The sequence below is a fragment of the Rhinoderma darwinii genome, chromosome 9 (genome assembly GCF_050947455.1).
Source record: "Rhinoderma darwinii isolate aRhiDar2 chromosome 9, aRhiDar2.hap1, whole genome shotgun sequence".
Classification (NCBI taxonomy): Eukaryota; Metazoa; Chordata; class Amphibia; order Anura; family Rhinodermatidae; genus Rhinoderma; species Rhinoderma darwinii.
Window position 1 is genome coordinate 64,516,392 of NC_134695.1, and position 26,382 is coordinate 64,542,773.

Consider the following 26,382-nt stretch of genomic DNA (forward strand, 5'->3'; position numbering starts at 1 on the left):
TATGATTCTTTATAACCTTCTCGTACAATACTTGGAAGGCAGAGTTGATGCAGCGCTCTATCTATCCGTAGTACAGACACCCGCCTTGTTTTATAGTGTCATGCTTTATAATTAGGATGTTTATTAGCTGCAATGTTTTACATACCTGAGCAGAAGGGAGGTGCAAATGTCACTAGTTCTATATAAATGTCATTCCTAATAGCTTCCAAGAACATACTTGTCATCATGGCGGGCAGATGTCTGTATAATCCTCACTTTCAGAAGACTGGGCAAGGAGCGCAAGGTGCGCAGGTAATGATGTTCATCTACTACACTTTAAACAGTATATTAGGAGTATTTGTTATAAGGGAGTCTTCTGCATTTAGTGAAGCCGATCCAAAAGACCACCTTTAAGATGATGACCCCTGATCTAGACCAGATCTTTCGGTGATACATTTTCGAACCCCTATCCATGCTGGACCTCTTCTACGAGATGACCACCCCTCTAGTTGACCTTTTTTTCACAGTTTTTTTGGATAGTCGTCTTAAAAAGACTCCAAAACATATACAGTGAGATGCCCATCTAAAATTTAAGTGACAATGGTCTTTTAGAGGGGTAGTTCTCGAAAAGAAGAAGGTTAATATACATTGGATATAAGGGAATTTAAATAGTTTAATCTGGTCTTGATCGAGGGTGGTCTTTGGAGAGGTTTCACTGTATATAATTTTTGGATTTCTTGCTTTTTATAACCAATGGCAAATCTCTATTGGCTGCTAAATATTACTTCAGACTAATGGGTTCTCTTGATCAGAGGTAGTCCTATCTGTAGTACTGTGTGTGTGCTTGCTTATGTACTTTGTGGTAGAATATGGTAATACAGTAATTTTGTGGAGGTTCTTTAAGGATCTTAGGTTGGGTTTACATGTTGCTAACTACTCTACAATCGGAACAGTCATTTCAGATTTTAGATCTGTAAAGGGTTTAAAAAATTGGATTCATTAGATCCAATCATTATCTGACCTACACAAAATGAACATGTAATACTGTGAATGGTAGGGGTCCACCTCTACACCCTAAGAACAGGCTGTTTGTGGTTACAGCTTTCATCTGTGATTCAGATCATGCAATTTTTTTTGTCAATTCCCATCACTGCAAATCGTGATGATCACAACATTTTTTACCAGTACATAACACTATGCAAGGGTCTTGGATGATTATATTAGCAGAAAGAGGACTATATACACCAGGACGTGACTAAGGTTATTGGGGGGTTCCAATCCCACCTCTGTTACCCAGACCACATCTGTATCCCTTACCCCAAATATGCATGGCCCTCTCCACTGAAGTCTATGGAAGTTATGGAGACAACCAAGTCAGAAACTCTCTTAGACTTTAAAAGAATGAGCCACCCACATTCATGGACACGCATCTTCTTCTTTCCGGCTGGATAGGATTACTGTACGGTAATCAGGGGGGGTTGGTGGTTAAGGCCCTCAAGGTTCTCAAGATGTTGTAGGCCACCATGCACTTATTATAATTCAGCCCTGCATATACATAACTACGGGTCGAGTAGTTATGTACATGTTGCGTTGGCCAACAATTATCACCTTCGATTCTCCATTTCTTTAGAGGAGACTGTGGGAATGGCTGCCGCTCTACCACAGCGCCATCAGCATACAGCTCCTATCTTAACACTCAGGTATTCTAATAGCTTACGTAACTTATACGGCCGGCCGCTTACCCATAGCGCTAAGGCTAGTTACCGTTCCATATTACTTTCTAAGAGCTTGATGAAGGTCCTTTGTGACCGAAACGTCGCACGCATACATTAACTGGCATTTCTGAAAATTAAAAAATGGAAAATTTAACTCCAATTGGTGTGCCGAGTACTTCTGTTTTTTGTATTTGGTTTAGGCCCCTACTCGTGCACCCTACTATTCCTGGTGCTGACCGAACCTCTACAATACATACATATTGTATTGTTACCCAAAAATGTGGGTACTTATCAACATCACTCCTGTGTATGGGTGGCGTCCTTGTTGGCATAGCCCTAGATCTTCCACTTTGACAGGACAGTGAATAGTTTCTTATGTAAATATAACATGCTCTCTACTGCCTGCTGTATAATTAAAGGGCAATGAAATCACTCATCATCCTCAGTCTTAAAATGTATGTCCACATTGTGTCAGGCTTTTAAAATATTTTTCTTTTTTGTTTTTGGAAATGTTCTATAACTGGTTTAATTACTGCTATTATTACATATTTGAAAACAGTAATCGCCTGTATGACATGCCTTATAGCTGATGCAATGACCTGCTCCATTTAACCTTATTATGGTGCCGAAACCATAATACTTGCATTTTATAAGATAATGTGGTAGGACTAAAGGTGGCTGGAAATGGGAAGATTTGACCCTGATTGACTATTAGGATCGGTAAAGGAACATACATGGAATAAACCATTCAAAGATGGGATTGATTTTCAATATGTTTCTGTGCATTGCAATATGTATATTCCTTGGTTTTCTTGTCTAACATTGAACCAAATGCTATGATCGGTAGTGATCAAGAAAAACATTACATTAAGATCTATTTTGTTACGACCAATGGAACCATACTTTATAGTACCATAGACATGATTATCATCAACATTTATGAAAAAAGGGTTGTCCAGTTTAGAAAATAATTTTTGATATACCCTATTAGGGGATTCTGGGTTAATAGAGGGGGGTCCTCTGTTCAGAGCCCTCATATTTTGGCCAGAGTGGAGAGCCGTTACAAAGAACGACACTCTATCTGGAGGACCAGTCCTGTCCTGCATTACTTACATAGATAGTCCATTTATATGAATGGACACTGTGTAATGCTTAATTTCCCCTGTGGTGGCGCTGCAGGGTAACACTTACTACCAGGTTTCCCCACAAACCATAGCTGATCACTCGGTTTTCCAGCAAGGGAACACTATGTGATCAGCTTATTGTCAAGGGATCCTTCTAACATGTAGGTAATGTCCAAAACGGAGAACCCCTTTAATGATTAAGTTTCTCTGGTATATCCATTATTCTAGAGATGACCATAGACTTGAGATTTCTGTTGGTAGAGCCTAACCAAGAGCAGTCAACAATTTAATGTCTATTAGGACAAGGGAAACAAAGATTGTAAAGGTTGGATTTTTTTACTGGTTGAAGACGTTGTTTCCCCAGATAAGTGGCATCAGAGATTTCTGATAGATGCTAATCTTCCACCGTTGTGTATCTTATAGGGGTTGTGTTAAGGATCTGCCAGGCACAGCTTCTGTATCCACGCCCATAGGTAATCAGTCTGCATCTGCTTCTATGTCTGTGAGACTGACCCCATCTTCCACCACTCAGGATGGCAGGCTTAGGAGTGGGAGAGCCTATCACAGCCTGGCCAGACGGAGCTAGCTCCCGCCCTCTGTCTATTTATACCTGCCTTTCCTGTTCCTCCTTGCTTGTGATTCTTCTCTGTTGGTTTCCTGGCCCTGCTGCAGCTTCTTGAACTACTTGTCCCTGCTTCGTATTGACACTGGCTTACTGACTACTCTTCTGCTCTGCGTTTGGCACCTCGTACACTCCTGGTTTGACTCGGCTCGTTTACTACTCTTGTTGCTCACGGTGTTGCCGTGGGCAACTGCCCCGTTTCCCTTTGTTCTGTGTTTCCTTCTGGTTGTCTATCGTGCACTTACTGAGTGTAGGGACCGTCGCCCAGTTGTACCCCGTCGCCTAGGGCGGGTCGTTGCAAGTAGGCAGGGACTGAGTGGCGAGTAGATTAGGGCTCACTTGTCTGTTTCCCTATCCCTGTCATTACAGGTTGTCTCATGAAGACAATCCTTGTTCTTATGCTCCCAAAGATGGGGGTCCCTTGTTCAGGACTGCCCTCTATTAGCCAAAACGGACAGCCACTCTGAATGAGTGGCTCCCATCCAAGTGAACTTGAGGCGTCCATGTATTACATGGACAGCCATTCATCTGAACAGCAGTTATGAAATTCTACAAATACCTGGCTGGCCACAGCTTCCCCTGGCAAAATCAGCTCTTTTACAGGGGTGTTGGGAGCCGGACCCACAGCGATCAGCTGATTGCCACCGCGGCTCCAGACTAAAGGGAGATCGGCTCCGATGAGAAGTTTCAATTGCCGCTGTGTCCACAGGTGGTACCTGAGTACATTCGGATATACATTGGGTGGTTACACTGGTTTAAAGAGAACCTATCACCAGCATTTCACCTGTTAAACCAGCAATACCTGGTGGAAGTGGGTGAAAAATAAATTTTACGTAACCTATAATTATCTTCTAAGAAGTATCTGTACCTTTTTAGTATTCAGTTTTTCAGTGTACCCGCGCCGTATGCTAATGAGTATAAAAGAGTCATATCCGCAGTCAAAAAGAGTCATATCTTCATTCCTCAAGCCTTTCCGAGTTAACCCCGCCTCCTTACTTTTGATTGGCAGCTCCTCGCCTCCCTCCAGAACACACGAAATCCCACGCTTGTGCATCGGTTTCCTGTACTGGTGTGTGCGCACAACAGGACACCATAGCAGCGCATGCGCCGTAGTTAGATATGAAGTGTGGACGAAGCAGGGAAGGGTGTCAGACCATATATGAAGGGTGCATGTGAGCTATCTCAGACAAGATTTCGGCATTCAGGGCGGGACAGTTTTCGGCGGTGGACGGGCATAAGAAGAGGAACGAACGAGACTGCCGGATTATTACCATAAAAAGCGTGAAATGTTTGCAGACCGTTATTTACGGTTGGAGGAGGAGTATAGGAGAGGGTATCACGGCAATGAACTTTTGAAAGCAGCGGCCAGTGAGGGGTGAGGAGAGTTCAATCGGTGAAATGCTGGTGACAGGTTCCCTTTAAAATAAATGTCCCTAAACATATATGTTAAAACGAGTGCATAAATACAATTTATCGAAGAGGCTGGGAGTGTGTCTAATATCTTAAAATTTGCTCTGAGAAAATTGTCCTTATTGCTCATACCAACGGATCAGAGTTTAGTTTTTTAGACATTCTGATACAAGAAATATTCTACAAGAAAATAAAACCTTAAAAGGATTGTCCAGGATTAGAAAAAAAGGGTCTGATCGTTTTTCCACAAACAGTGCCACTCTTACTCACGGGCACCGTTTGGTACTACAGCTCATCCCCATTCAAATGAATAGGACTGAGCTGCATGAACGTAGCCCATGAACAAGAGTGACACTGTTTTTGTAATCCTGGACAACCCGTTTAGACTTTTTTTCTACAGTTCAACCAGCCGAAGCCTTAGGGTATGTGCACACACACTAATTACGTCCGTAATTGACGGACGTATTTCGGCCGCAAGTCCCGGACCGAACACAGTGCAGGGAGCCGGGCTCCTAGCATCATAGTTATATACGATGCTAGGAGTCCCTGCCTCTCTGCAGGACAACTGTCCCATACTGTAATCATGTTTTCAATACGGGACAGTAGTTCCACGGAGAGGCAGGGACTCCTAGCATCGTACATAACTATGATGCTAGGAGCCCGGCTCCCTGCACTGTGTTCGGTCCACTACTTGCGGCCGAAATACGTCCGTCAATTACGGAAGTAATTAGTGTGTGTGCACATACACTTACATCTATATTTAGTCAGTGCCAAGACGGCGCGTCCCTTGACCAAACAAATGTCACCATTTATTTATCATGTCTTGGGTATAAAATGAAGTACGTTTTTGATGTACTATTTTTGTAGGCCATTTTTTATATCTTTATGTAGAAGTCTAAGAGAAATTTTCTTTGCTCCGGAAGTATTAAAATTCAGTCAAATTAATAGGGAGTAGTCACCCATCCCTGCCATTAATTTGAATGATTTATACCACTTCATAAACTTCAGACAAATCTATGGCCTCGCCCAAACTTCCTAGAGATGCTAACAAGCATGGTAAGCGCTATGATGCGGCAAAGAAACATTTATTATAAATGAGGTTCATTAATATTGCTGAGTCCCTGTGCCAGGCGTGCTCATGAATGTATTACATGCATCATCTGATCCATCATCATTTTATGCTGTGTCCTTTTAAAGGGATTTTCCGTTCCATGCAGTATTATTTTTCCCGTCAAAACGAAAGACACCTTGAAGGAACCCAACGGACCCCAAGTCATTGGAATCCATCAGGGGCCGCTGGTGTCTTTCGTGCGATGGTTCCGGCACAATGCTAATGTGAACAGAGACCAAAGATGAATCATTGCATAATGAAAAGTTCTGCAAGTTTCTCATATACTTTGTGTTTCAATTCTTCACCATTTTCAATATCTCTGGTAGCTGTCAGTGAAAGCAAACACTCTTGTAGTAGTTAGGTCCCCATTTGGCCCCCATATAGTAGTTAGGTCCCCTTTGTGCCCCCATATGGTAGTTAGGTCCCAGTTTGGGCCTCAATATAGTAGTTAGGCCAACTTTGTACCCCAATATAGTGGGTAGGATCTCTTTGTACCCCTATATAGTAGTTAGGACCCAGTTTGGACCCCTATATAGTAATTATAACTCTCTTTAGGCCCCAATATAGTAGTCTGGTCCCCGTTGGACCTCATATAGTAGTTAGGTCCCCTTTGGGCCCCTATATAGTAGTTAGGCCCCCCCTTTGGCCCTATACAGTTAGTTAGGCCACCTTTGTGCCCCTATATAGTAATAAGGCCCCCTTTGTGCCCCTATATAGTACTTACTCCCTCTTTGTGCCACCCCTATAGTAGTTAGGCCCCCTATGTGCTGCCGATATAGTAGTTAGGCCCCCTATGTGCTGCCGATATAGTAATTAGGCCCCTCTATGCCCCCAATAAAGTTAGGTTCCCATTTGCGCCAAGGAAAAAAAAACCTCACCTAACTACGCTCCCACGACGAGCGGATGGGTCCTCTGCCTCCTGTCCATGGCCTGGCACAGTGACGTCATTGCGTCACCGGTTTTGGGACGACGGCGTCCTCTGCGTCAGTCTGACCTCTAGTAGGTCACAGGCCTGTGGCCTACAAAAGTAAGCAGCGCGGTAGGGAGCAAATGGTTCTCTGCTCTGCGGCTGGAGAGAATCGGCCCAGTGCCTGGTCCCATCGGAGGCTCCGGTGGATCAGTCCGACACTGTAGACACTAGTGTTAATTGTGCAATAATGCTTGTTGTCTCAATACTATATGCCAGTGTGAAATCAACCACTGCCCCAAGAACACCTCCATGGGGTGGGTAATTGTCCTGTATAGGAAGCAGATGTCTGACCTTATGACTTTGTGATATGTGATGGACCCAGAATCCCAAGCATCAAAACCAAAGAATGCAAAATAAAGACGCAAAACATTATAAATGGGTGTTAAATGGTCAAAGCTTTATTTAAAAATACATGACCATACCCAAAATGGCAAACCTCCGACTCACGAAGAGTCACCCTCCAGCACGCAGGAGAGGAAAAACCCCCTGTGGGGGAAACCTCTAGGGAAACCATGGCTGGAGGATTGCCCTTCCTCTGGGCTTAGAAGGTGCCAAAATATAATTTGTAACAGAATTTGTACATTTTATCAGATTTACAATTAATGACATTACAAGGAACAACATTAAACACATAATTAGGCTGATCTGGTTGGCACATAATTAGGCTGATCTGGTTGGCACATAATTAGGCTGATCTGGTTGGCTAGGCGGATATCTTCTTTCTCCCCTGGAACCCATTAAAATGAATGATCGATTCATGTAATGCACAGACGAGACTGGTCCTTCAGAGGGGTCCTTCAGATCCCTCTTTGCAGCACCTGTCTCTGCTCTGTGATAAAGAAGCGGTCTTGGGTAAAGGGTCTTCCCTAATAGAACCTCCAAATAACATCAGGTTGGCATTGGTGGGGAAGTCAAGCTCAAGGTCCTCAGTGGCATCCAATATGGCGCTGAACGTGGCAGTAAAACCTTCTAATATGGAATCTTCTTTATGTCATAGACTTTTGTATTTATGACATCAGCGCATTCATCATCATTACTGCAGGAGTTTATTACCACTGCCACCTCATTCATTGTGATGTCACCCACAGCGGTCTGAAGTGTTAACCCTTTAATGACTGGCAATGTACCTTACTACCGAGGCCATTAAAATGCACTTGTTACCACACAGGGCCCTTATACTTAGGACATTCATTGGATTCTGTAATAAATAGACGTTAATGTTATAAGTTTTGAGGTGTGAATAAAGATCCATACATGGAATTTAAACCCCAATATCACATAAGTAACAAAATGATATCATGCACAAGAAAATGACCAGGGGGTAAATCCCACATAGAAAAGGCAGAGTAAAGCCGAATGGAGCATTTTAGTGGCCATTAAGGAAAATGGATAATGTAGGGGGCATCTCCGCACAGGAACAATCAATGACAAACGGTTGTCCAGGCTAAGGGCCCTTTTACACGGGCCAATTATCGGGCAAACACTCGTTCATCGGCTGATCATATAGTTTCTGTAGCCTAAAATATTATCGTTATCGTCAGCGCATCTCCCTGTGTAAACAGCGAGACATGCTGCTGACATGATAGAAATGTATGGGGACCCATACATATCTCCTTATGAAAAGAGCACATGAGCGCCGATCAACAAGCTGTCTCATTGTTACGGCCAAAATGGGCTGGTGTAAAAGGACCCAAGAGGAACATGTCTGCTTTCTCCAAAAAACAGCACCACACCTGTCCATAGGTTGTGTGTGGTATTGCAGCTCAGTCTCATTTACTTCAATGGAGCTAAACTGCAATACCAGATACAGCCTGTGGATAGGTGTGGTGCTGTTTTTGGAAGAGAGCGGTCATATTTTTCTAATCCTGTACAGCCCCTGTCAGGAAGAGGGGGGAAAAAGTGGAGACAGAAGAAGGAGAAGAAGAACAGAGGGAGAGAAGAAATGAAAAAAAGGTAAAAAGTGGAACTCCCAAGTAGAAGAAGTCAAACTAGAGTGAAAGAGGGAAAGATATATTCCTGCCACGGGAACCAAATTTGTTGAAATTTATCTTGAAGAAAAACTTTTTATTAAAAAATAATTGTATATAGTCTTTATTTTTCATGTGTGTGTTTTTTTAACCAATTATTTAATTCTGCTTAATAAAAAATTCTAGTTTTGCACAATAACACACTTTTTTTTTGTCAAAACAATTTGTTTTTGTCACGCTGCTTTCGAAAACCAATCACATTTTAATTTTTCCATCAACAAACTCTAAATGTTAGAGCGTGGTGTTGGCTGTTTAATACAGACCGCACCCGCCACAACGATGGCGCGGGCACTTTACCGAACTGCATAGTTTCGCATTGTAAGGCTATGTGCACACACAAACTTAAAAACGTCTGAAAATACGGACCTGTTTTCAAGTGAAAACAGCTCCTGATTTTCAGCCGTTTTTTTAGCAACTTGCGTTTTTCGCTGTGTTTTTTACGTCCATTTTTGGAGCTGCTTTTCTATAGAGTCAATGAAAAATGGCTCCAAAAACGGCTCAAGAACTGACATGCACTGCTTTTTCACGGGCTTTTTTTTACGCGTCCGTTTTGAAAAATGGCTGAAAACACTACGTGTGCACATACCCTAAGCGAGTCAAAAACGGCTGAAAATTACGGAACTGTTTTCAGAGAAAACAGCCTCTGATTTTCAGCCGTTTTTGAAGCTGAAAATGAAGATTCTTTTGATGCATATTTTGAGGCGTTTTTCATAGCGTCTATGGAAAATCAGCTCCAAAAACGCCTCAAGAAGTGACATGCTACTTCTTTTTACGGAGCGTTATTTTACGCGCCTTTTTTTTAAAACAGCGGCGTAAAAAGATGCCCCCGTATGAACTAAATGGCGTTTTTCCCATTGATTTTAATGGGCAGATGTTTGTAGGCGTTCAGCTTCCGTCTTTTCAGGCGTATTTCGGGTCATTTACACCCTGAAATATGCCTGAAAACTCAGCGTGTGAACATACCCAACAGCACTTCATAGAGCGGGAAGGGGTTAAAACCCATTCTCTGGAGCCCCCCTTCAAAGGGGTTGTACGGAGAAATAAAATGATGGCCTATCCTCAGGATTGCTGTATTTTCTTAGCAAAATATAAATTAAGGTCGATGGCTGCAAAATATATATATATTTTTTATTTATTTTTAAACAAACATAGCATAGGGATTCTTCTGAGTTTCAGCACCACCACCGCTTGCTGATCTCTGCTGCTTACTTGACAGTAGCAACCAAAAATGGCCCGCAGTGATGTGTTATCCGTAGTGATGTCACTGTGGCGGGCCGCAATTACCCGCCATGGTCAGGTTATATTACCAATAATAATACTTCCTGTCATCAATATGGATATTTTTCCATAATAACGACTTCCATGTATTATATTCTCTCCCTATAGCCTGAGGTTTTGACAACAGCGACTGGGATTCCAATTGGAAATAAAACCAGCACACTGACAGTGGGCCCGCGGGGGCCATTGCTCCTCCAAGATGCGGTATACATTGAAGAAATTGCTCACTTTGTCAGGGAACGAATTCCAGAGAGGGTGGTGCATGCTCGTGGAGCAGGTAAGAAACTGATGGTGCCCATACACATTTGGTCTTATTGACACGATCTTGTTCGGTCCGTGATATACGGTCCGCATGTCGGCCGCATTTCTCGGACCAAACACAGTTCAGGGAGCCGGGCTCACAGCTTCATAGCTATATATGACGCTAGGTGTCCCTGCCTCCCCGCGGGACTACTGTCCCGTACTGTCCCGTATATTTTTTCTCTACCAATTTGGAATTACTTCATGTCATTTTTGCCATTCATTACAGAACCCTTTCAAAATTCTTCTGGTTGCCCTTGGAAACTGACAGCAGTTTAGCTTCAGCCTGCTGTCAGACATCTGACCTAACAGCTTAGATCTGTAATTTAAGCTCCCACAATGCACTGCTCCCTGGTAAAAGAAAACTCTTACAATTTTGAAACTAGCTTCAGATGTGAATGGACGAGAAGACATTGTTTATGTAATGTCATTTATGGCATGTTGTAAGTTGTGTTTTTTGTATTCTACTGTAGTTAGACATATTTTATCTTGCACGGTGATTGCTGTATATGGAGGGCAAGACTTAAAGGGACTAGTATGAATAAAGTAGAGAACCCCATTACTGTACTAAGTTGTTAAATGTGAGAATTTTTCTTCATATATATTTCAGGAGCATTTGGTTGTTTTGAAATTACTCATGATATCACCAGGTATTGCAAAGCCAAAGTATTTGGGCACATTGGCAAGAAGACACCAGTAGCTGTCCGGTTCTCTACTACAAGTAAGCTGTAAGCTTTGTTAGAGCAGCAGTTTGTGCTCCAGAGCTGTTCTTCCTACGATAACTGGTGGCAGGAAGTTGTAGCTGTTGTCAGCCATTTTGGAGGCTATGTCAGCTGTCTCTGGTCACCCTGTCATCCTCCTACATACAAATATATAAGGATACTACCACTAGCTTTTCCTTCCGTCCTCCCTCTCCTTTCTCTCCATATCTGTCAATCTTATGCATCTTTTTTTAAGGGTAAATCCACACATAGCAGACTTTTTCTGCTGCGGATTGTAGCACAAGCGGATTTTGCCACAGATAGTGATGTGCATTTGCCAAGGATTTCCCCCTATGCATTGAAAAGGGTAAAGTACACTGTGAAAATCTGTGGGTTTGGAAAACCCCATCTACGGATCGGCAATTCCACCATATCTGAACATGCCCTAACGCCCACATCTGTGCTCTTTATCTACTTAGATCAGTAAACAAGCAGAATGCACTCTTAGGGCTTATTTAGACGAACGTGTAATGCGTCCATGCAACGCGCGTGATTTTCACGCACCTCGCACGGACCTATGTTAGTCTATGGGGCCGTGCAGACAGTCAGTGATTTTTGCGCAGCGTGTGAGTCCGCTGTATAAAACTCACAACATGTCCTATATTTGTGCGTTGTTCACGCATCACGCACCCATTGAAGTCAATGGGTGCGTGAGAATCACGCGCAGCACACGGAAGCACTTCCGTGGGACGCGCGTGATTCGCGCAACAGCAGTCAAAACCATGAATGAAAACAGAAAAGCACCACGTGCTACAAACATACAGTGTCATAATGATGGCGGCTGCGCGAAAATCACGCAGCCACGCATCATACGCGGCTGACACACGGAGCTGTTAAGTACTTTTGCACACGCAAAACGCTGCGTTTTTTGCGCGCGCAAAACGCACACGCGCGTGTAAATCCGGCCTTAGGCTATGTTCACACGAAAACGCAAAATACATCTGAAATTACGGAGCTGTTTTTAGGCGAAAACAGCTCCTGAATTTCAGACATTTTTGCAAGTACTCGCGTTTTTCGCGGCGTCCATTACGGACGTAATTGGAGCTGTTTTTCATTGGAGTCAATCAAAAACGGCTCCAATTACGTCCCAAGAAGTGACAGGCACTTCTTTTGACGAGCCGTCATTTTACGCGCCGTATTTTGACAGCGACGCGTAAAATGACAGCTCGTCTGCACAGAACATCGTAAGACCCATTGCAAGCAATAGGCAGATGTTTGCCGACGTATTGGAGCCGTCTTTTCAGGCGTAATTCGAGGCGTAAAACGCCTCCATTACGTCTGAAAATAGGTCGTGTGCACATATCCTAATACTCAGGTAGGAGCACCCACATGACAGCCCACATGGGCCCTGGGACCTACGAATGCAAACTCTTCCTCCTGAGATTTCCATAGTAGGAGCAATGAGACCTGATCATTAGTACATTAAAACAGAATTACCCCTCATGTCTTGCATCTTTGACCTATTGTACATGACTATTTCTGCAGCTGGAGAATCTGGGACTTCAGATCTTGTGAGAGACCCTCGTGGATTTGCTGTCAAATTCTATACAGAACAAGGAAACTGGGATATTGTTGGGAACAGCACCCCAATATTCTTCATAAGAGACCCCATCATGGTTAGTATGTACCCCATCCTGATTATATTTCTTGATCTGACTTGATGACTATTATTACCTGCCGCTTCCCTGCCATCGTGCCATACGCTTTTTTTTGGTTGGTCTATAACAGCCTCAAGTGGTTGGCCCGGCGCCCGCACTTGGCCCTCTGGTGTCTGATGCACAGCCCCGCCAGTGAAAACCTTCCCCAGGATAATGATCAGGCATGTACTCTTAGAGATCTGCCAAACCATATGGAAAAAGAAGAAGAGCTCCTCTACTATTTTCTCCACTATTATGGGGGCACTGTGATATATTTCCTATTGAAAATAAAGTTGTGTGCATGTTTATGTAGCTATGTTTGGGCTTTTGTATATGCCTACCACTATATGTATTTTCCTACTCCTTGACGCTGTCCTTGCTGTATGTAGAGTACTTTGACGGAGTCATGGCTGTATTTGAAGCCGCCACAGTATGGCAGGTGCACCGCCACTAGTCTACAGTCTACATCACGGTTGACTATATACTCCTGTAAACAGAGATCTATGGATCTGCGCATGGGATTATCCAGACTGTGGAAGCAAATCCGTTCATACAATATATTAGGAGATCGTTTTTTTATTGCTGGTACTCCATAATATTGTATACCGGTACAACAAAACTGGAGATCATGGCCTAGAGTCTTAGCCATACTGTAAGCAGGTTGGATATAGGCCATGGACACCTCTGGTTGGATGCCGCGTAGCCCGTACCTCATCTGAAATGAGAGAAACATCATGGGAAGTCCATATTATGTGACCTTATATCACTAGTCAAACAGGGTGCTCATCATGAAGCTTCTTCCGTAATTTACATCCTAACATTCTGTTCTCTTGTAGTTTCCATCACTTTCCCATGCTCAGAAGAGACACCCACGGACACACCGTAAAGACCCAAACATGCTATGGGATTTTTTGAGCCTGCGTCCAGAAACCCTTCATGAGGTACCAGATATTGATATCATACATTGCTCAACAGGGTGTACTCAGCCACCCATTAACCTTATGCCAAGGTCAAGATGGGAGCGATCTCCTCACCTAGCACCTTTCTATTGTTGGGGCTCTACTAGAAGGTCAACTCTGTAGACCAAAAAAGACTTCTACTTCTGGACAGAATTGGCTTCTTCCTGGGGTAATCTCTGAAAACAAAGTTTGGTACAGAAAGAGGCAGTGAAGCTGAGTGGGTGATTTTCTTTATATCATTTGAGCAGACGAGCACTGGTGTGGGTGGATCAATTGGGTGCCTTAAAAGATAAAGTGTTTTTTGGGGGGGGGGGGGGGGAGCCCTATGTCTGTAGGCGCTGAGTCGTATTTTAGAGCACTATGGCTTGTGTTCTATGGTCATGATTGCTGTTTTATTTGGGCATTATGGCAGTGGGCATTGTGACAGGCATAATGTGGACACTGTGGCTGGTTTACTTTGTGCACTAAAGTTGTGGGCATTATCACTTGTATTATGAGGCACTATGGCAGCTATTATATGGGCACTATGATTGGCATTATGTGAGCACTATGGCTGGTTTACTTTATGCACTAAAGTTGTGGGCATTATCACTTGTAATATGGGGCACTATGGCATCTATTATATGGGCACTATGATTGGCATTATGTGAGCACTATGGCTGGTTTACTTTATGCACTGAAGTTGTGGGCATTATCACTTGTATTATGGGGCACTATGGCAGCTATTATATGGGCACTATGATTGGCATTATGTGAGCACTATGGCTCACATTATGTGAGCGCTGGATGGTATTATATGGGCACTGCTGCTCTACTTGTGCACTATAGGTGATATTGTATAGGCACTCACAAGCTCTGATAGGTGTATATTTCAGGTGTATATGGATATTAATATTTATACAGACAAAGCCACTGTCTGAGATCTATGCAAAAAATTCTGACTAACTAGATTGTACAAGGACTAACTATAAATTTAATTTGGGTCAATGATTTTGTTTCGTAAATTAGTCATAGGATAATATTTTAATACCAGAACTCTTATCTGCACAGAACGCGGCCCTGTATAAAATGATCAGCTGCAATCTTCCATGACCACTGTCTTGGGTTTATGAAAAATAATATCCTTTGATACCAGAAAACGACTAATAATCCCTCATTCTGTCCACATGTAGGTCACCCACTTATTTACGGACAGAGGGATTCCTGATGGATTTCGATACATGGATGGATTTTCAAACCATGCTTTTAAACTGGTAAATGCACAAGGGGAGGCTGTGTATGCTAAATTCCACTACAAGGTACGTATCTGACGCTCATATCATATTAATCTGTCACATCATAACTCAATACTCGTCCCATGACACTCTATAGTACTGGGATCCCTTTGCCACTGTTTTTCATAACTCGAAAAGCTGTATGTTGATTGGCTGGGACCCCAGAGATTTTGGAAGGAATAAGCAGCAGTTCCCTAATATATTATCTTTGTAATATATACTTTTTAGGTTCTAGAAAGTTGTTAGTGAATAAATTCCTAATTACAAATTCCATTATTTGCTGTGTTCCCTGGAGGATCCGGCCTATTTGTGCATTACACAGCCAAATTATTGACTTCAATGGGCACAATGTAATGCAGCATTTCTCCTGTGGTGGCACTGCAGAGGAATTAAGTACTTGGACCAGGTCCCCCTGAAGTTTACAGCTGATCGCTGGAGGTCCCAACAGCAAGACCTCGTCTTATCAGAGTATTTTTGGTGGGCCCTTCCAATTAAAGGGATTGCCCAAAGCAGGTAAACGCTTAGAACTGCTCTGGAAAAGCTGCACTGTGATAGATGGTTACTAGTTTTGATAAATTAGGCTTAATGGCTGTACAAAGATCGCTCTAGTAATCAGACAATGCGCAGTAAATTGTTGTTGGAAAAAACTCTCGCAGAATGCAGTGCAGTATAGAGTATTGTGAAGTCAGGTAAACTGTTAGAGGCGTGTCTGTCAACAAACCGTTGACCGGTGTCAATGGCAACCAACACAACGGTATTGACGTTGAACCTACACCTTTAATAGTATCCTTCAGCCGACAAAAGACTGAATGGAACTCAGACTGCCTCCTACTGGAAATCATGTGTCATGTCATCTGAGTTCTTCTAATTGATAGGAAAATCATCAAGTGCAGCAGAGTCCAATTGCTCTTGCACATATATACAATATTTATTTTTTTATTCAATAAATCATATTCCTCTTACAATAAGCTTTTCTGTTCCCTCCAGTCTAACCAGGGGGTGAAATACCTGCCCAAAGAGGCTGCAAAGACTTTGGCTGGAAAAAACCCGGATTATGCAATTAAAGATCTGGAAGAAGCAATAACTAGGGGAGACTTTCCATCCTGGACTTTGTCGATCCAGGTCATGACCTTAGACCAAGCCAACGAGATGCCATTTAATCCTTTTGATATCACAAAGGTAAGAAAAGTATTGAACGGGTCATACTAGAAACTCAAAGTCATTCTGTTTATTTTGCACAATGGTTTGCCTTTTGTGAATGGACATTCTATAAGAAATGTATTTATACAGGCAGGAGTGTACACAGTCAACTGATGTCCCCCGTTCAAAAAGAGTGTGTGGCCCCCTTCCGTCAATTTACATCTTCTCATATTTAAAATGAATAATGACTAAAAATTATTTTTGGTAATATCCCTGGTGGTCTAGGGTAATGAAGGTGTTAATTGTAGCAGTGAGGGGGTTACTGATAACATTCCTGTTGGTCTAGGGCAGAGGCGGAGTTAATATTAACATCCCTGGTGGTCTAGGGCAGAGACAGAGTTAATAATAAAATCCCTGGTGGTCTAGGGCAGAGACAGAGTTAATAATAAAATCCCTGGTGGTCTAGGGCAGAGACAGAGTTAATAATAATATCCCTGGTGGTCTAGGGTAATGAGAGTTTTTTTAAATAACATTCCTGGTGGCCTAGGGCAGAGACGGAGATAATAATAACATCCCTGGTGGTCTAGGACAATGGCAGTTTTTTGTAATAACATCACTGGTGGTCTAGGGCAGAGACGGAGTTAGTAATAACATCCCTGGTGGTCTAGGGCAGGGATGGTGTTAATAATAACATCCCTCGTGGTCTAAGGCAATGACAGGTTTTTATTTAATAAAATCCCTGGTGGTTTGGGTCAGAGATGGTTTAACTTCCTGTACTAAAGGCTCCAACTGTTACTGTAGACGACTCTGATACACAGATAAGTGGCACTAGAAGTGTCTGTCAACCATATGCCTTTGGCTAAGCCAAGCAGGCATGTTAATGAGGGACTTGGAGATGATATCTAATGTCTATGGCTGACTTCAGCAATTTGCACACTTTACATTTTGTAACAGTATAATGCTTTATTGTACTGTACACAGTGTAATAACTTATAATAATTATAAATTACAGGTTTGGTATCACAATGAGTTCCCTTTAATACCAGTGGGGAAGATTACATTAAACAGGAATCCCATCAATTACTTTGCTGAAGTGGAGCAGATCACCTTCTCACCACATAACATGGCGCCAGGAATAGAGCCCAGTCCTGACAAGATTCTACTGGTAAGAAACTACTTGCTACATACCTATTACAATGTTATATGGAACCAGCTCTTAATTAGTACAACTCCCAGCATGCTAGACATTACAAGGGTGTTATGGAGCCCGGCAGCTGAAGGGGGTCAGTTCCACTGTTAAAGGAGCCTCAGAGGTAAGAGGCACAGAGAGATCACAGAGTGATCGCCGGAAAAAGGATGAAATCCTAATGATTGGAGGGAAGGACATTACTGAATGTGGAGGAGGAGGAGGAGGAAAGAGTTAGTGAATGTTATAAAGACCATAATGATCATAACCTGTACCGGATTTACATCTCCAAAACCTGTTGTAATGATGGGGTAGGGAGAAGGACAAGTGAGCCCTAATCTACCCGCAACCCAGTCCCTGCCTACTTGCACGGCCCGCCCTAGGCGACGGCGTACAACTGGGCGACGGTCCCTACACTCAATATCTGCACGACAGACAACACAAGACAGGGTACACAGAAGAAAGGGAAGTGGGGCAGTTGCCCACGGCAACACCGTAAGCAACAGGAGTAGTGAACGAGCCGAGTCAAACCAGGAGTGTACGTGGTAACAAAAGCAGAGCAGAAGAATAGTAGTCAATCAAGCCAGGGTCAATATGAAGCAGGTCAATTGAAAGCAGCAGGAACAGCAGAGCCAGGAACCAAGAGAATCACAGGCAAAGGACCAGCAGCAAATGAAGGTATACATAGACCAAGGGCGGGAGCTAGAACCGTCTGGCCAGGCAGTTCTCCCACTCCTCAGCCTACCAGCCTGAGTGGTAGCAGATCGAGTCACTCTAGCAGACCTAGGAACAGATGCAGGCTGATTAACCACGGGCGTCGACACAGAAGCTGTGTCAGGCAAATCCTTTACACCTGTAGGCTCAGATTATCTGGCGTTTTAGACTCCGCCCATCAAGTAGGCCACACCTACATACACTGCGGTGTATTTCACACATCTAGCACCCCCTGCTGGCTTCCCTTTGTCTTTTCCTGCGGAGGCATAATGTTTTGCTCCTGGGTCCCAATGTAATATCTATAAAAGGTACCGCACCTACCATGTGCCGTTTATAGTACCGCTGTCTACTCATATGGCAGAGTAGCATTGGGACCCTCTCAGGCACCCGTGCCTGGTTATGAATACTATCTCTGCACCCCCAGTCGTTATACCCCTGCCTCCCTGGGTGTGCGGCAGCACCATGAGTGCCTAGTTAACATATATATATATATATATATATATATATATATATACATCATTTACATATAAATACACACTGTTCAGTTTATTCATATGTAAATTTTCCCTTCTATAGACACCCTTTCCCCAGGGATGCCTATAGGCACATGCCTACTGTGCCCAGAGGTATATCTGGCCCTGATTACAGACTTTCCATTTCCCAACTCGCTGCTGAAGGCGAACGGCTCCACCCCAAGTTAGTCCGAGTTGGTCTCACAATTTTTGCTCAAACACAAATCTTTGAATTTTGCTATTTCAGGTGACCTGCTAATAGACACATCATTATTATTTAGTATCTATTTATTAATTTTAATTTTAATCCCTTTAAGGGACGCATGCATGCCTACCCAGATGCTCAGCGGTATCGGCTAGGAGTGAATTTTGCACAGATTCCAGTAAACGCCCCCATCAGGTCTAAAGCAGCAAACGTTGAGAGAGATGGGGTCATGGCAATGGGTGACAATCAAGGTACAGTTGTTATATAGTGATTGTTCTCATGAGCTACTTTCATTTACTCATTTCATTCTGACTGATGTAATTCACATGTAGCTGGGGCCGGATTGAATTATTATTAATAATAATAATAGATTATAATGGGTCGGTCAAACCCATTTCCATACACCCTATTAGGGAATTTTCAGTTACTAGAGGAAGGTCCTCTGTTCAGGATTCTCATCTCTTGGCCAGAGTGGAGAGCCATTACAAAAAGCCTATCTCCCTCTGGAGGACCTGTCCTGTATTACACAGACAAGACATTGATATAAATGAGCACTGTGTAATTCTTCATTTTCCCTGTGGTGGCGCTGCAGGGAAACATAACACTGCAGGTTTCTCCACAGATTACAGCCGATCGCTGGGGATCCCAGCAGGGGGACACTTTGTGATCAACTTATTGCCAAGGGACCCTTCTAACAAATAGGGATTGTCCTGAGTGGGGAACCCCTTTAAGAGGGAAAACTCTTTTAAGACCAAACCTTTCCATATGTTATTAGGGCTTATGTAGGTAATAGATGAAGGTGCACTTCTTAAAAAAGACCTTCTATTAGCGATAGAACAGAGGTACAGAAATGTAATTGTGACTATTTTTTATATGCTCCCAAACATAGAATATATATAAAACATATAAAATATGATAGAAATATGAATGTTCCCAGTCTCTGGGCCTTATAATCTAAACACATTGTATTATTTTTAACTAAGGAAATGCTCCAAACTATTATCCAAACAGTTTTGGGGGTCCCCAGGAAAGACGTGAGTTCCTACAGAGCACATACTGTCTACATGGGGATGTGGCTAGATATGATGATTCAGAAGAAGATAACGTGTCTCAGGTAAATATATCCCATCTTGCTAAGTATCTTGTCGGTGGAAAAAAAAATCTCTGCATTTATTTTTAAACTAAGCACGGTTACAAAGTTTTGCAAGCCCAATAGCGTTTCGGGAATTGTCAGGGAGGGCAGGTCTTCCTTTCAATGCCGGGGGTCCGGTTGGGAGGATCTAGGAGCCATGTTAATAGGTGGGCTTGGGAAGGTGTTATTTAAAGGAATTGTTTAAGATTAGGCAAAAAGACCTGCTTTTATTTATTTTTTCCCCAAAACAGCGCCGCTCTATGGGCTGTGTCTGGTATTGCAGTTCTTAGTGTGTTTCAATTAAATAACCGCAGTGACCAATCCACCCTCTTCTATAATATGGATATTTCATGTTTGTGATTTATTTTCTTCCATTACGTGCTGAACATAGGCTGTGAGTTTGTCTCCTTGTAGTCCTTATCCTACAAGTCTTGTCCTGTCTGTCGATTCTCTTCCCAGGTGAGAAAATTTTATCTTGAGGTTCTGTCAGAGGAGGAGCGACAGAGACTTTGTGAAAATATTGCAGAAAGCTTGGCTGGAGCTCAACTTTTTATTCAGAAGAGAGCGGTAAGCTACAATTCTTGCACAACACCCAATGCAATGTTTCGTTTATACACAGTAGCCAATCTGGACAGGCAAAGCTGCAGTGTAAAGCATAGGGGAGTGCAAAAGCCTGAGCCTCTGATGAGACTGGAGTTGGATTTTAGACTAATTCAGACACTGAAGACTTAATAATCTGGTTGACCACTATCTGTGTTTTCAGGTAAAGAACTTCACAGACGTGGATCCTGATTATGGGCGCCGAGTGCTGGCTGAGCTGGATAAATTGGGAGTAGCCAAGCAGGTAACAACATGGCACATCAAACTGGAAATTTGGTAAAATACCAGCAAGCAGGCGTGGATTACCCCTGAAATCTACATCATATTTTTCTGGCTCAACTAATATTTGTGTGAACATAACCTAAAGCACTTGCAGGTTATATGGCTGCATACAAAGAAAAGGCAAGTTACATGGTTAAGTGTAGAGGGCAGGGAAATTACTTGGTGGCATATTGGGGGGGGGGGCAGGGAAATTACTTGGTGGCATATTGGGGGGGGGCAGGGAAATTACTTGATGGCATACTGGGGGGGGGGGAGGTAAATTACATGGTGGCATACTGGGGAGCAGGCAAGCTATTCCCTGTTCACATCTGCGTTAGGGGCCTCCATCACAGATACCGTCGTTTTTGCCTCCTGCACTATTTTGTCTGGCAAAATGATGGATGTGACGGATCCCGTTGTTCTGCTTCTATGACGGAGCAGAACAACGAAATCCATGACAAAGATGGGAACACAGCCTAACTTAGTGGCATATACAGGGAGCAGGCATGTAATTGGTGACATACAGAGGGGGCAGGCAAGTTACATGATGGCAATTAGAGTGGGCAGGCAAGTTACTTGGGGGCATACCCAGGGGACAGGACAGTTACTTGGGGGCGTGCAGAGAGGACAGGAGAGTTACTTGGGGGCATACCCAGGGGACAGGACAGTTACTTGGGGGCGTGCAGAGAGGACAGGAGAGTTACTTGGGGGCATACCCAGGGGACAGGACAGTTACTTGGGGGCGTGCAGAGAGGACAGGAGAGTTACTTGGGGGCATACACAGGGGACAGGAGAGTTACTTGGGGGCATACACAGGGGACAGGAGAGTTACTTGGGGGCATACACAGGGGACAGGAGAGTTACTTGGGGGCATACACAGGGGACAGGAGTGTTACTTGGGGGCATACACAGGGGACAGGAGAGTTACTTGGGGGCGTGCAGAGAGGACAGGAGAGTTACTTGGGGGCGTGCAGAGAGGACAGGAGAGTTACTTGGGGGCGTGCAGAGAGGACAGGAGAGTTACTTGGGGGCGTGCAGAGAGGACAGGAGAGTTACTTGGGGGCGTGCAGAGAGGACAGGAGAGTTACTTGGGGGCGCGCAGAGGGGACAGGAGAGTTACTTGGGGGCGCGCAGAGGGGACAGGAGAGTTACTTGGGCATAGAAAGGGGACAGGAGAATTACTTGGGGGCGCGCAGAGGGGACAGGAGAATTACTTGGGGGCACGCAGAGGGGACAGGAGAATTACTTGGGGGCACGCAGAGAGGACAGGAGAGTTACTTGGGGGCATAGAAAGGGGACAGGAGAGTTACTTGGGGGCGTGCAGAAGGGACAGGTGAGTTACTTGGGGGCGTGCAGAGGGGACAGGAGAGTTACTTGGGGGCGTGCAGAGAGGACAGGAGAGTTACTTGGGGGCGCGCAGATGGGACATGAGAGTTACTTGGGGGCATAGAAAGGGGACAGGAGAGTTACTCGGGGGCATGCAGAGGGCACAGGTGAGTTACTTGACACCACCTGCCTTTTGTGGCATTGTAAACGTATTTTCTAGGCTTTATTTTGCATTCCTACAGTAAATGTAATTGCCATATATATATATGTATCAGATGACGGCCCAATGTGGCTTTATATGTATTATTACTAATTTTTTTTATCGAAGGATGAATAACTTTTCTCTTTTGTTTTTAGGCACAAGTGCCGCAGACCCATCAGACCCCTATATTACAGAAGGTCACCCTACACTAAGCTGTCTAATCCTCTGCCACGTTATCCTCCCATAGGGTTACATATACCCACAGATATTCTCGCAAGAAAAGTGTTTTGTTTTTTTTGGTTGAGGAAACCCCCAAACTGCAATAATTGCTGATGACATCTCCTGTATGTCCTGTTGTTGTAAGATCTGGATTTAAAAGCATTGGACCAAAATTGCATCTATGACATTTCAAATTGTCTGGTCGATCGGTTCCTGCTGCTGCGACTCCCAACTAATTCCAAAAATAGGCCTGTGCCGACTATTAATAGCATAGGACTCCTACAGAATGTCAAAACCTGATCTGCCACAAGGTGGCAACATAATAGAAAAACACGGTTCTCCCAAAAATAATTTTAATATGATCGATTCCATTGAAATGAACGGGAATAACAGATATTTTGGAGCACTTGGAGGTTCTTCAGGAGGGAAAGAATAGCACTTTTTAATTTGGCCTGTGCCCCAAAATACATGAGAATGAATAATTATTTTGGATATTTAAAGAGCTTACGATATTAAAATGCTATATTATGTCTGTCTTTACATTTTCTTTTTTAACGATCATTCCCCCTTTTTTTGGGGTGGCTTAGATTCACTTACCTTTCCTATGTATGTAATGAATTGAGCGGTACCACTCTTATGACGATCTCTGTCGAGTAAGGCCCCATGCACACGACCATATTTTCATCTATCCGTAAATACGGATCCGTAATAATCCGTAACTTATACGTATATTCGGAACGGTATCCGCAAATTTGGTCCTTAGTGCATCCGTATTTGATCCGTATATATGGATCCATTAAAAAAAAAGGGAGGCTGCAAATGATGTCACCAACATGTTGCATAGCAATGCTTCAGTAAATACGGACAGTTTACAGACGTACATCCGTAGCTGTCCGTATTTACGGAAGCGCCCATAGGCTTCTATAGGAGTCTCGGTGCCGTAATTACGGACAAGAATAGGACAGGTTGTATAATTTTTTCAGCACGGACACCCATCCGTAAAAATACCGAAAGACGTCCGTGGCCAATAGAAATGAATGGGTCCGTAATTACGGATGAAAAATACGGTCGTGTGCCTGGGGCCTAAATTAGTATCGGAGTAATTTCTGAAAGAAGCAGCTCTTGGATTGGTTCTTCAGTACCACGTGATCTTTTACTCTTATTTCCGGCTTCTAGTTTCACCCAGTCAATTGGGGCAAAGAACGGATTCTTCCTTATTTGGAAAAAACGTATGAAATACATAAGAATGAGGACATCAGAAAATAAATAAAATCTCTGAGGCGTCCATCTTCCTTTCAGCTAGTAACCAATGAGTCTATGCTGATCACTGGCGATCTGTGACCTCCTAAGGCTGGGTTCACACGACCACATTAACGTCCGTAATGGACGGACGTATTTCGGCCGGAAGTCCCGGACCGAACTCAGTGCAGGGAGCCGGGCTCCTAGCATCATAGTTATGTACGATGCTAGGAGTTCCTGCCTCTCTGCAGGACAACTGTCCCGCACTGTAATCATGTTTTCAGTACGGGACAGTAGTTCCACGGAGAGGCAGGGACTCCTAGCGTCGTACATCACTATGATGCTAGGAGCCCGGCCCCCTGCAGTGTGTTCAGTCCGGGACTTGCAGCCGAAATACGTCCGTCCATTACGGACGTTAATGTGGTCGTGTGAACCCAGCCTTATATTAAGGTTGGGGAGGAGTCATCAATGTAGTGGACCTGTGTATTATAACCCCTGAGATTCTATAATTCCCCCCCCCCCCATAATCTACATCTACTCGCCTTGTCTATCACGGATCTGGTGAAAGCTCCTCTGGGTAAACTGGATGGTCATGGAGCACTGACTGCATTAATGTTGGCCAGTCGTCCCCGCTGTAAAAGGGATATTTCCCAGTTGACATTTTGAGGACTCCCAGTGAAAACCAGTCAACAGCTGCATCATATGAATCCTGGCTAAAGACCTGTGAGCCAATCAAAGAAGAGGAAGATGGACAATGTTCATTTATTACCAAGAAAGAGACGAAGTCTTATAACGTGATGGATAATTATAGAATCTGCATTAAAGAGATTGTACAGGATTAGAAAAACATGGCTGCCTTCTTCCAGAAATAGTGCCACACCTGGGAAGGGGCTGCAATACCACATACAACCTGTGAACGTGTGTGGTGCTGTGTTTAGAAGAAAGCAGCCATGTTTTTCTAATTCTGTACAAACACCTTATTTAAAAAGAAAAAACGTGGTCCTCACCTCAGGGGCCATATATTTATAGACCCGTATATGAGGACCTGTCTGTATAGAATCTACCGGACCTCTTTATAAGGGGCAGCTACATGGGGGACTGCCATATAATAATAGTCTATCACCCCCAAACATAAACCCATCGTCAGCCTTACCTGGTGGTGTTAATATATAATGGGGACCCGGCTGTGTTTAAATCGTCCAGGTCCCCTCCACGCAGGTGCTCCATCACATAACATAAGTAATCCTGTGTGAGAGAACAAAAAGTTATAAAAATTATTTTTAGTATTTGAGTTATTTAATCTAGTTATACTCAACATTCATCATATGCTAATCGTCCCGGCGTGTTTTCCATAAAGGAGCCGTGACTTGAGGGGATGTGGGTGTGGTCTCTTCTAAAATGGGAGTGACCTGTTGTGACCTGCCCCTTTTAAAGGGACATTAAATAGCCACGGTTCTTCCATTGGGACCATCATATTGTTAATAATAATAATGATCTGAGGGAAATATGTTATAAATGGATATAAATTGGGATCAAATGTACTTTGAACAGGATGCAAATTCTATCATTTACGTGGGTTAGTGGGACATGAGGAATCAATGATGCAAGAAAAATGATCGCTTACCGATGTCTGGAAGGTGGCATATGAGTAGGTTAGAAATGGGCTACCCCCTGCAAGCTCCACCGCCCTTTTTTTATCATTAATTCCTCTTTCTATACGGGTTCTTTTTAGAAGTGGACGCCTTTTTACCATTTTCACCGCTACCTGCTGTCCACTGGTACGATCTGCGGCCAAAAACACCTAAATGAGATAGAAGACATGAGTAAAAAGCGTATTACAGCAGAACAATAGAAGAACACAGACTGACTACCTAATAAAAACACACAGACCTTCCCAAAAGAGCCTTGTCCGAGTTTCTTGTGGGAGAGGAAGTTATCCAAGGACAGTGGCTTTGTCACCTTGTGTAGGGGGGTGGATGACTGGACGGTGCGTTCTCCATTAGCGGACGTTGGCTTATAGGTTGAATCTTGGTTTTCTTGCCTACTTTTCTTGACGATTATTTTATAAGATAGGCCGAACCTCTCCCCTCTGCCGGCACAGTCTCCATTTTGAGTCCCCTTTTCCTCATCTTGTTTCCTCTTGATGTTATTCATTTCCTCATTGGTTTTTCGGCGTTTCTTTGACGCCAAGGTTTGAGATTTGGCTATACCCTCTTCTTCGATGTTACACCTCCTCTTCCTACTTGGAGCCTCATCTCTTATCCTCGATCCTCTTCCTTTCCCTTCCATTTCTGAAGGGATTCGAGGCCGCCACATTATGCCCAGCAGATGTATCATTGGGCAGTCGCCTCTTTCTGTTGGTGTTCTCCCTGTTATGAAGAACAATGTCCTCTCTGGTGTTTTGAGGGACAAATCGAAAAATTCTAGTTCGAGCACTCATGCTCAATATAAAACGCAAGAGAAAAAACGATAATCTGCA

The 26,382-nt window shown here is 43.5% G+C and overlaps 1 protein-coding gene across 1 annotated transcript; it reads left to right on the plus strand.

Annotated features, from left to right (window-relative positions):
- Window positions 1-225: 225 nt before the first annotated feature.
- On the plus strand, window positions 226-23,165 carry LOC142660192 (catalase-like). Its single transcript, XM_075836773.1, has 13 exons — window positions 226-291; window positions 10,345-10,513; window positions 11,147-11,257; window positions 12,783-12,913; window positions 13,771-13,875; window positions 15,066-15,191; window positions 16,155-16,346; window positions 17,320-17,472; window positions 19,037-19,175; window positions 19,908-20,038; window positions 20,516-20,623; window positions 20,820-20,900; window positions 22,601-23,165. The coding sequence occupies exons 1-13, from the start codon at window positions 226-228 to the stop codon at window positions 22,655-22,657; spliced, it is 1,569 nt and encodes a 522-aa protein (XP_075692888.1). The 3' UTR covers window positions 22,658-23,165.
- Window positions 23,166-26,382: the final 3,217 nt, after the last annotated feature.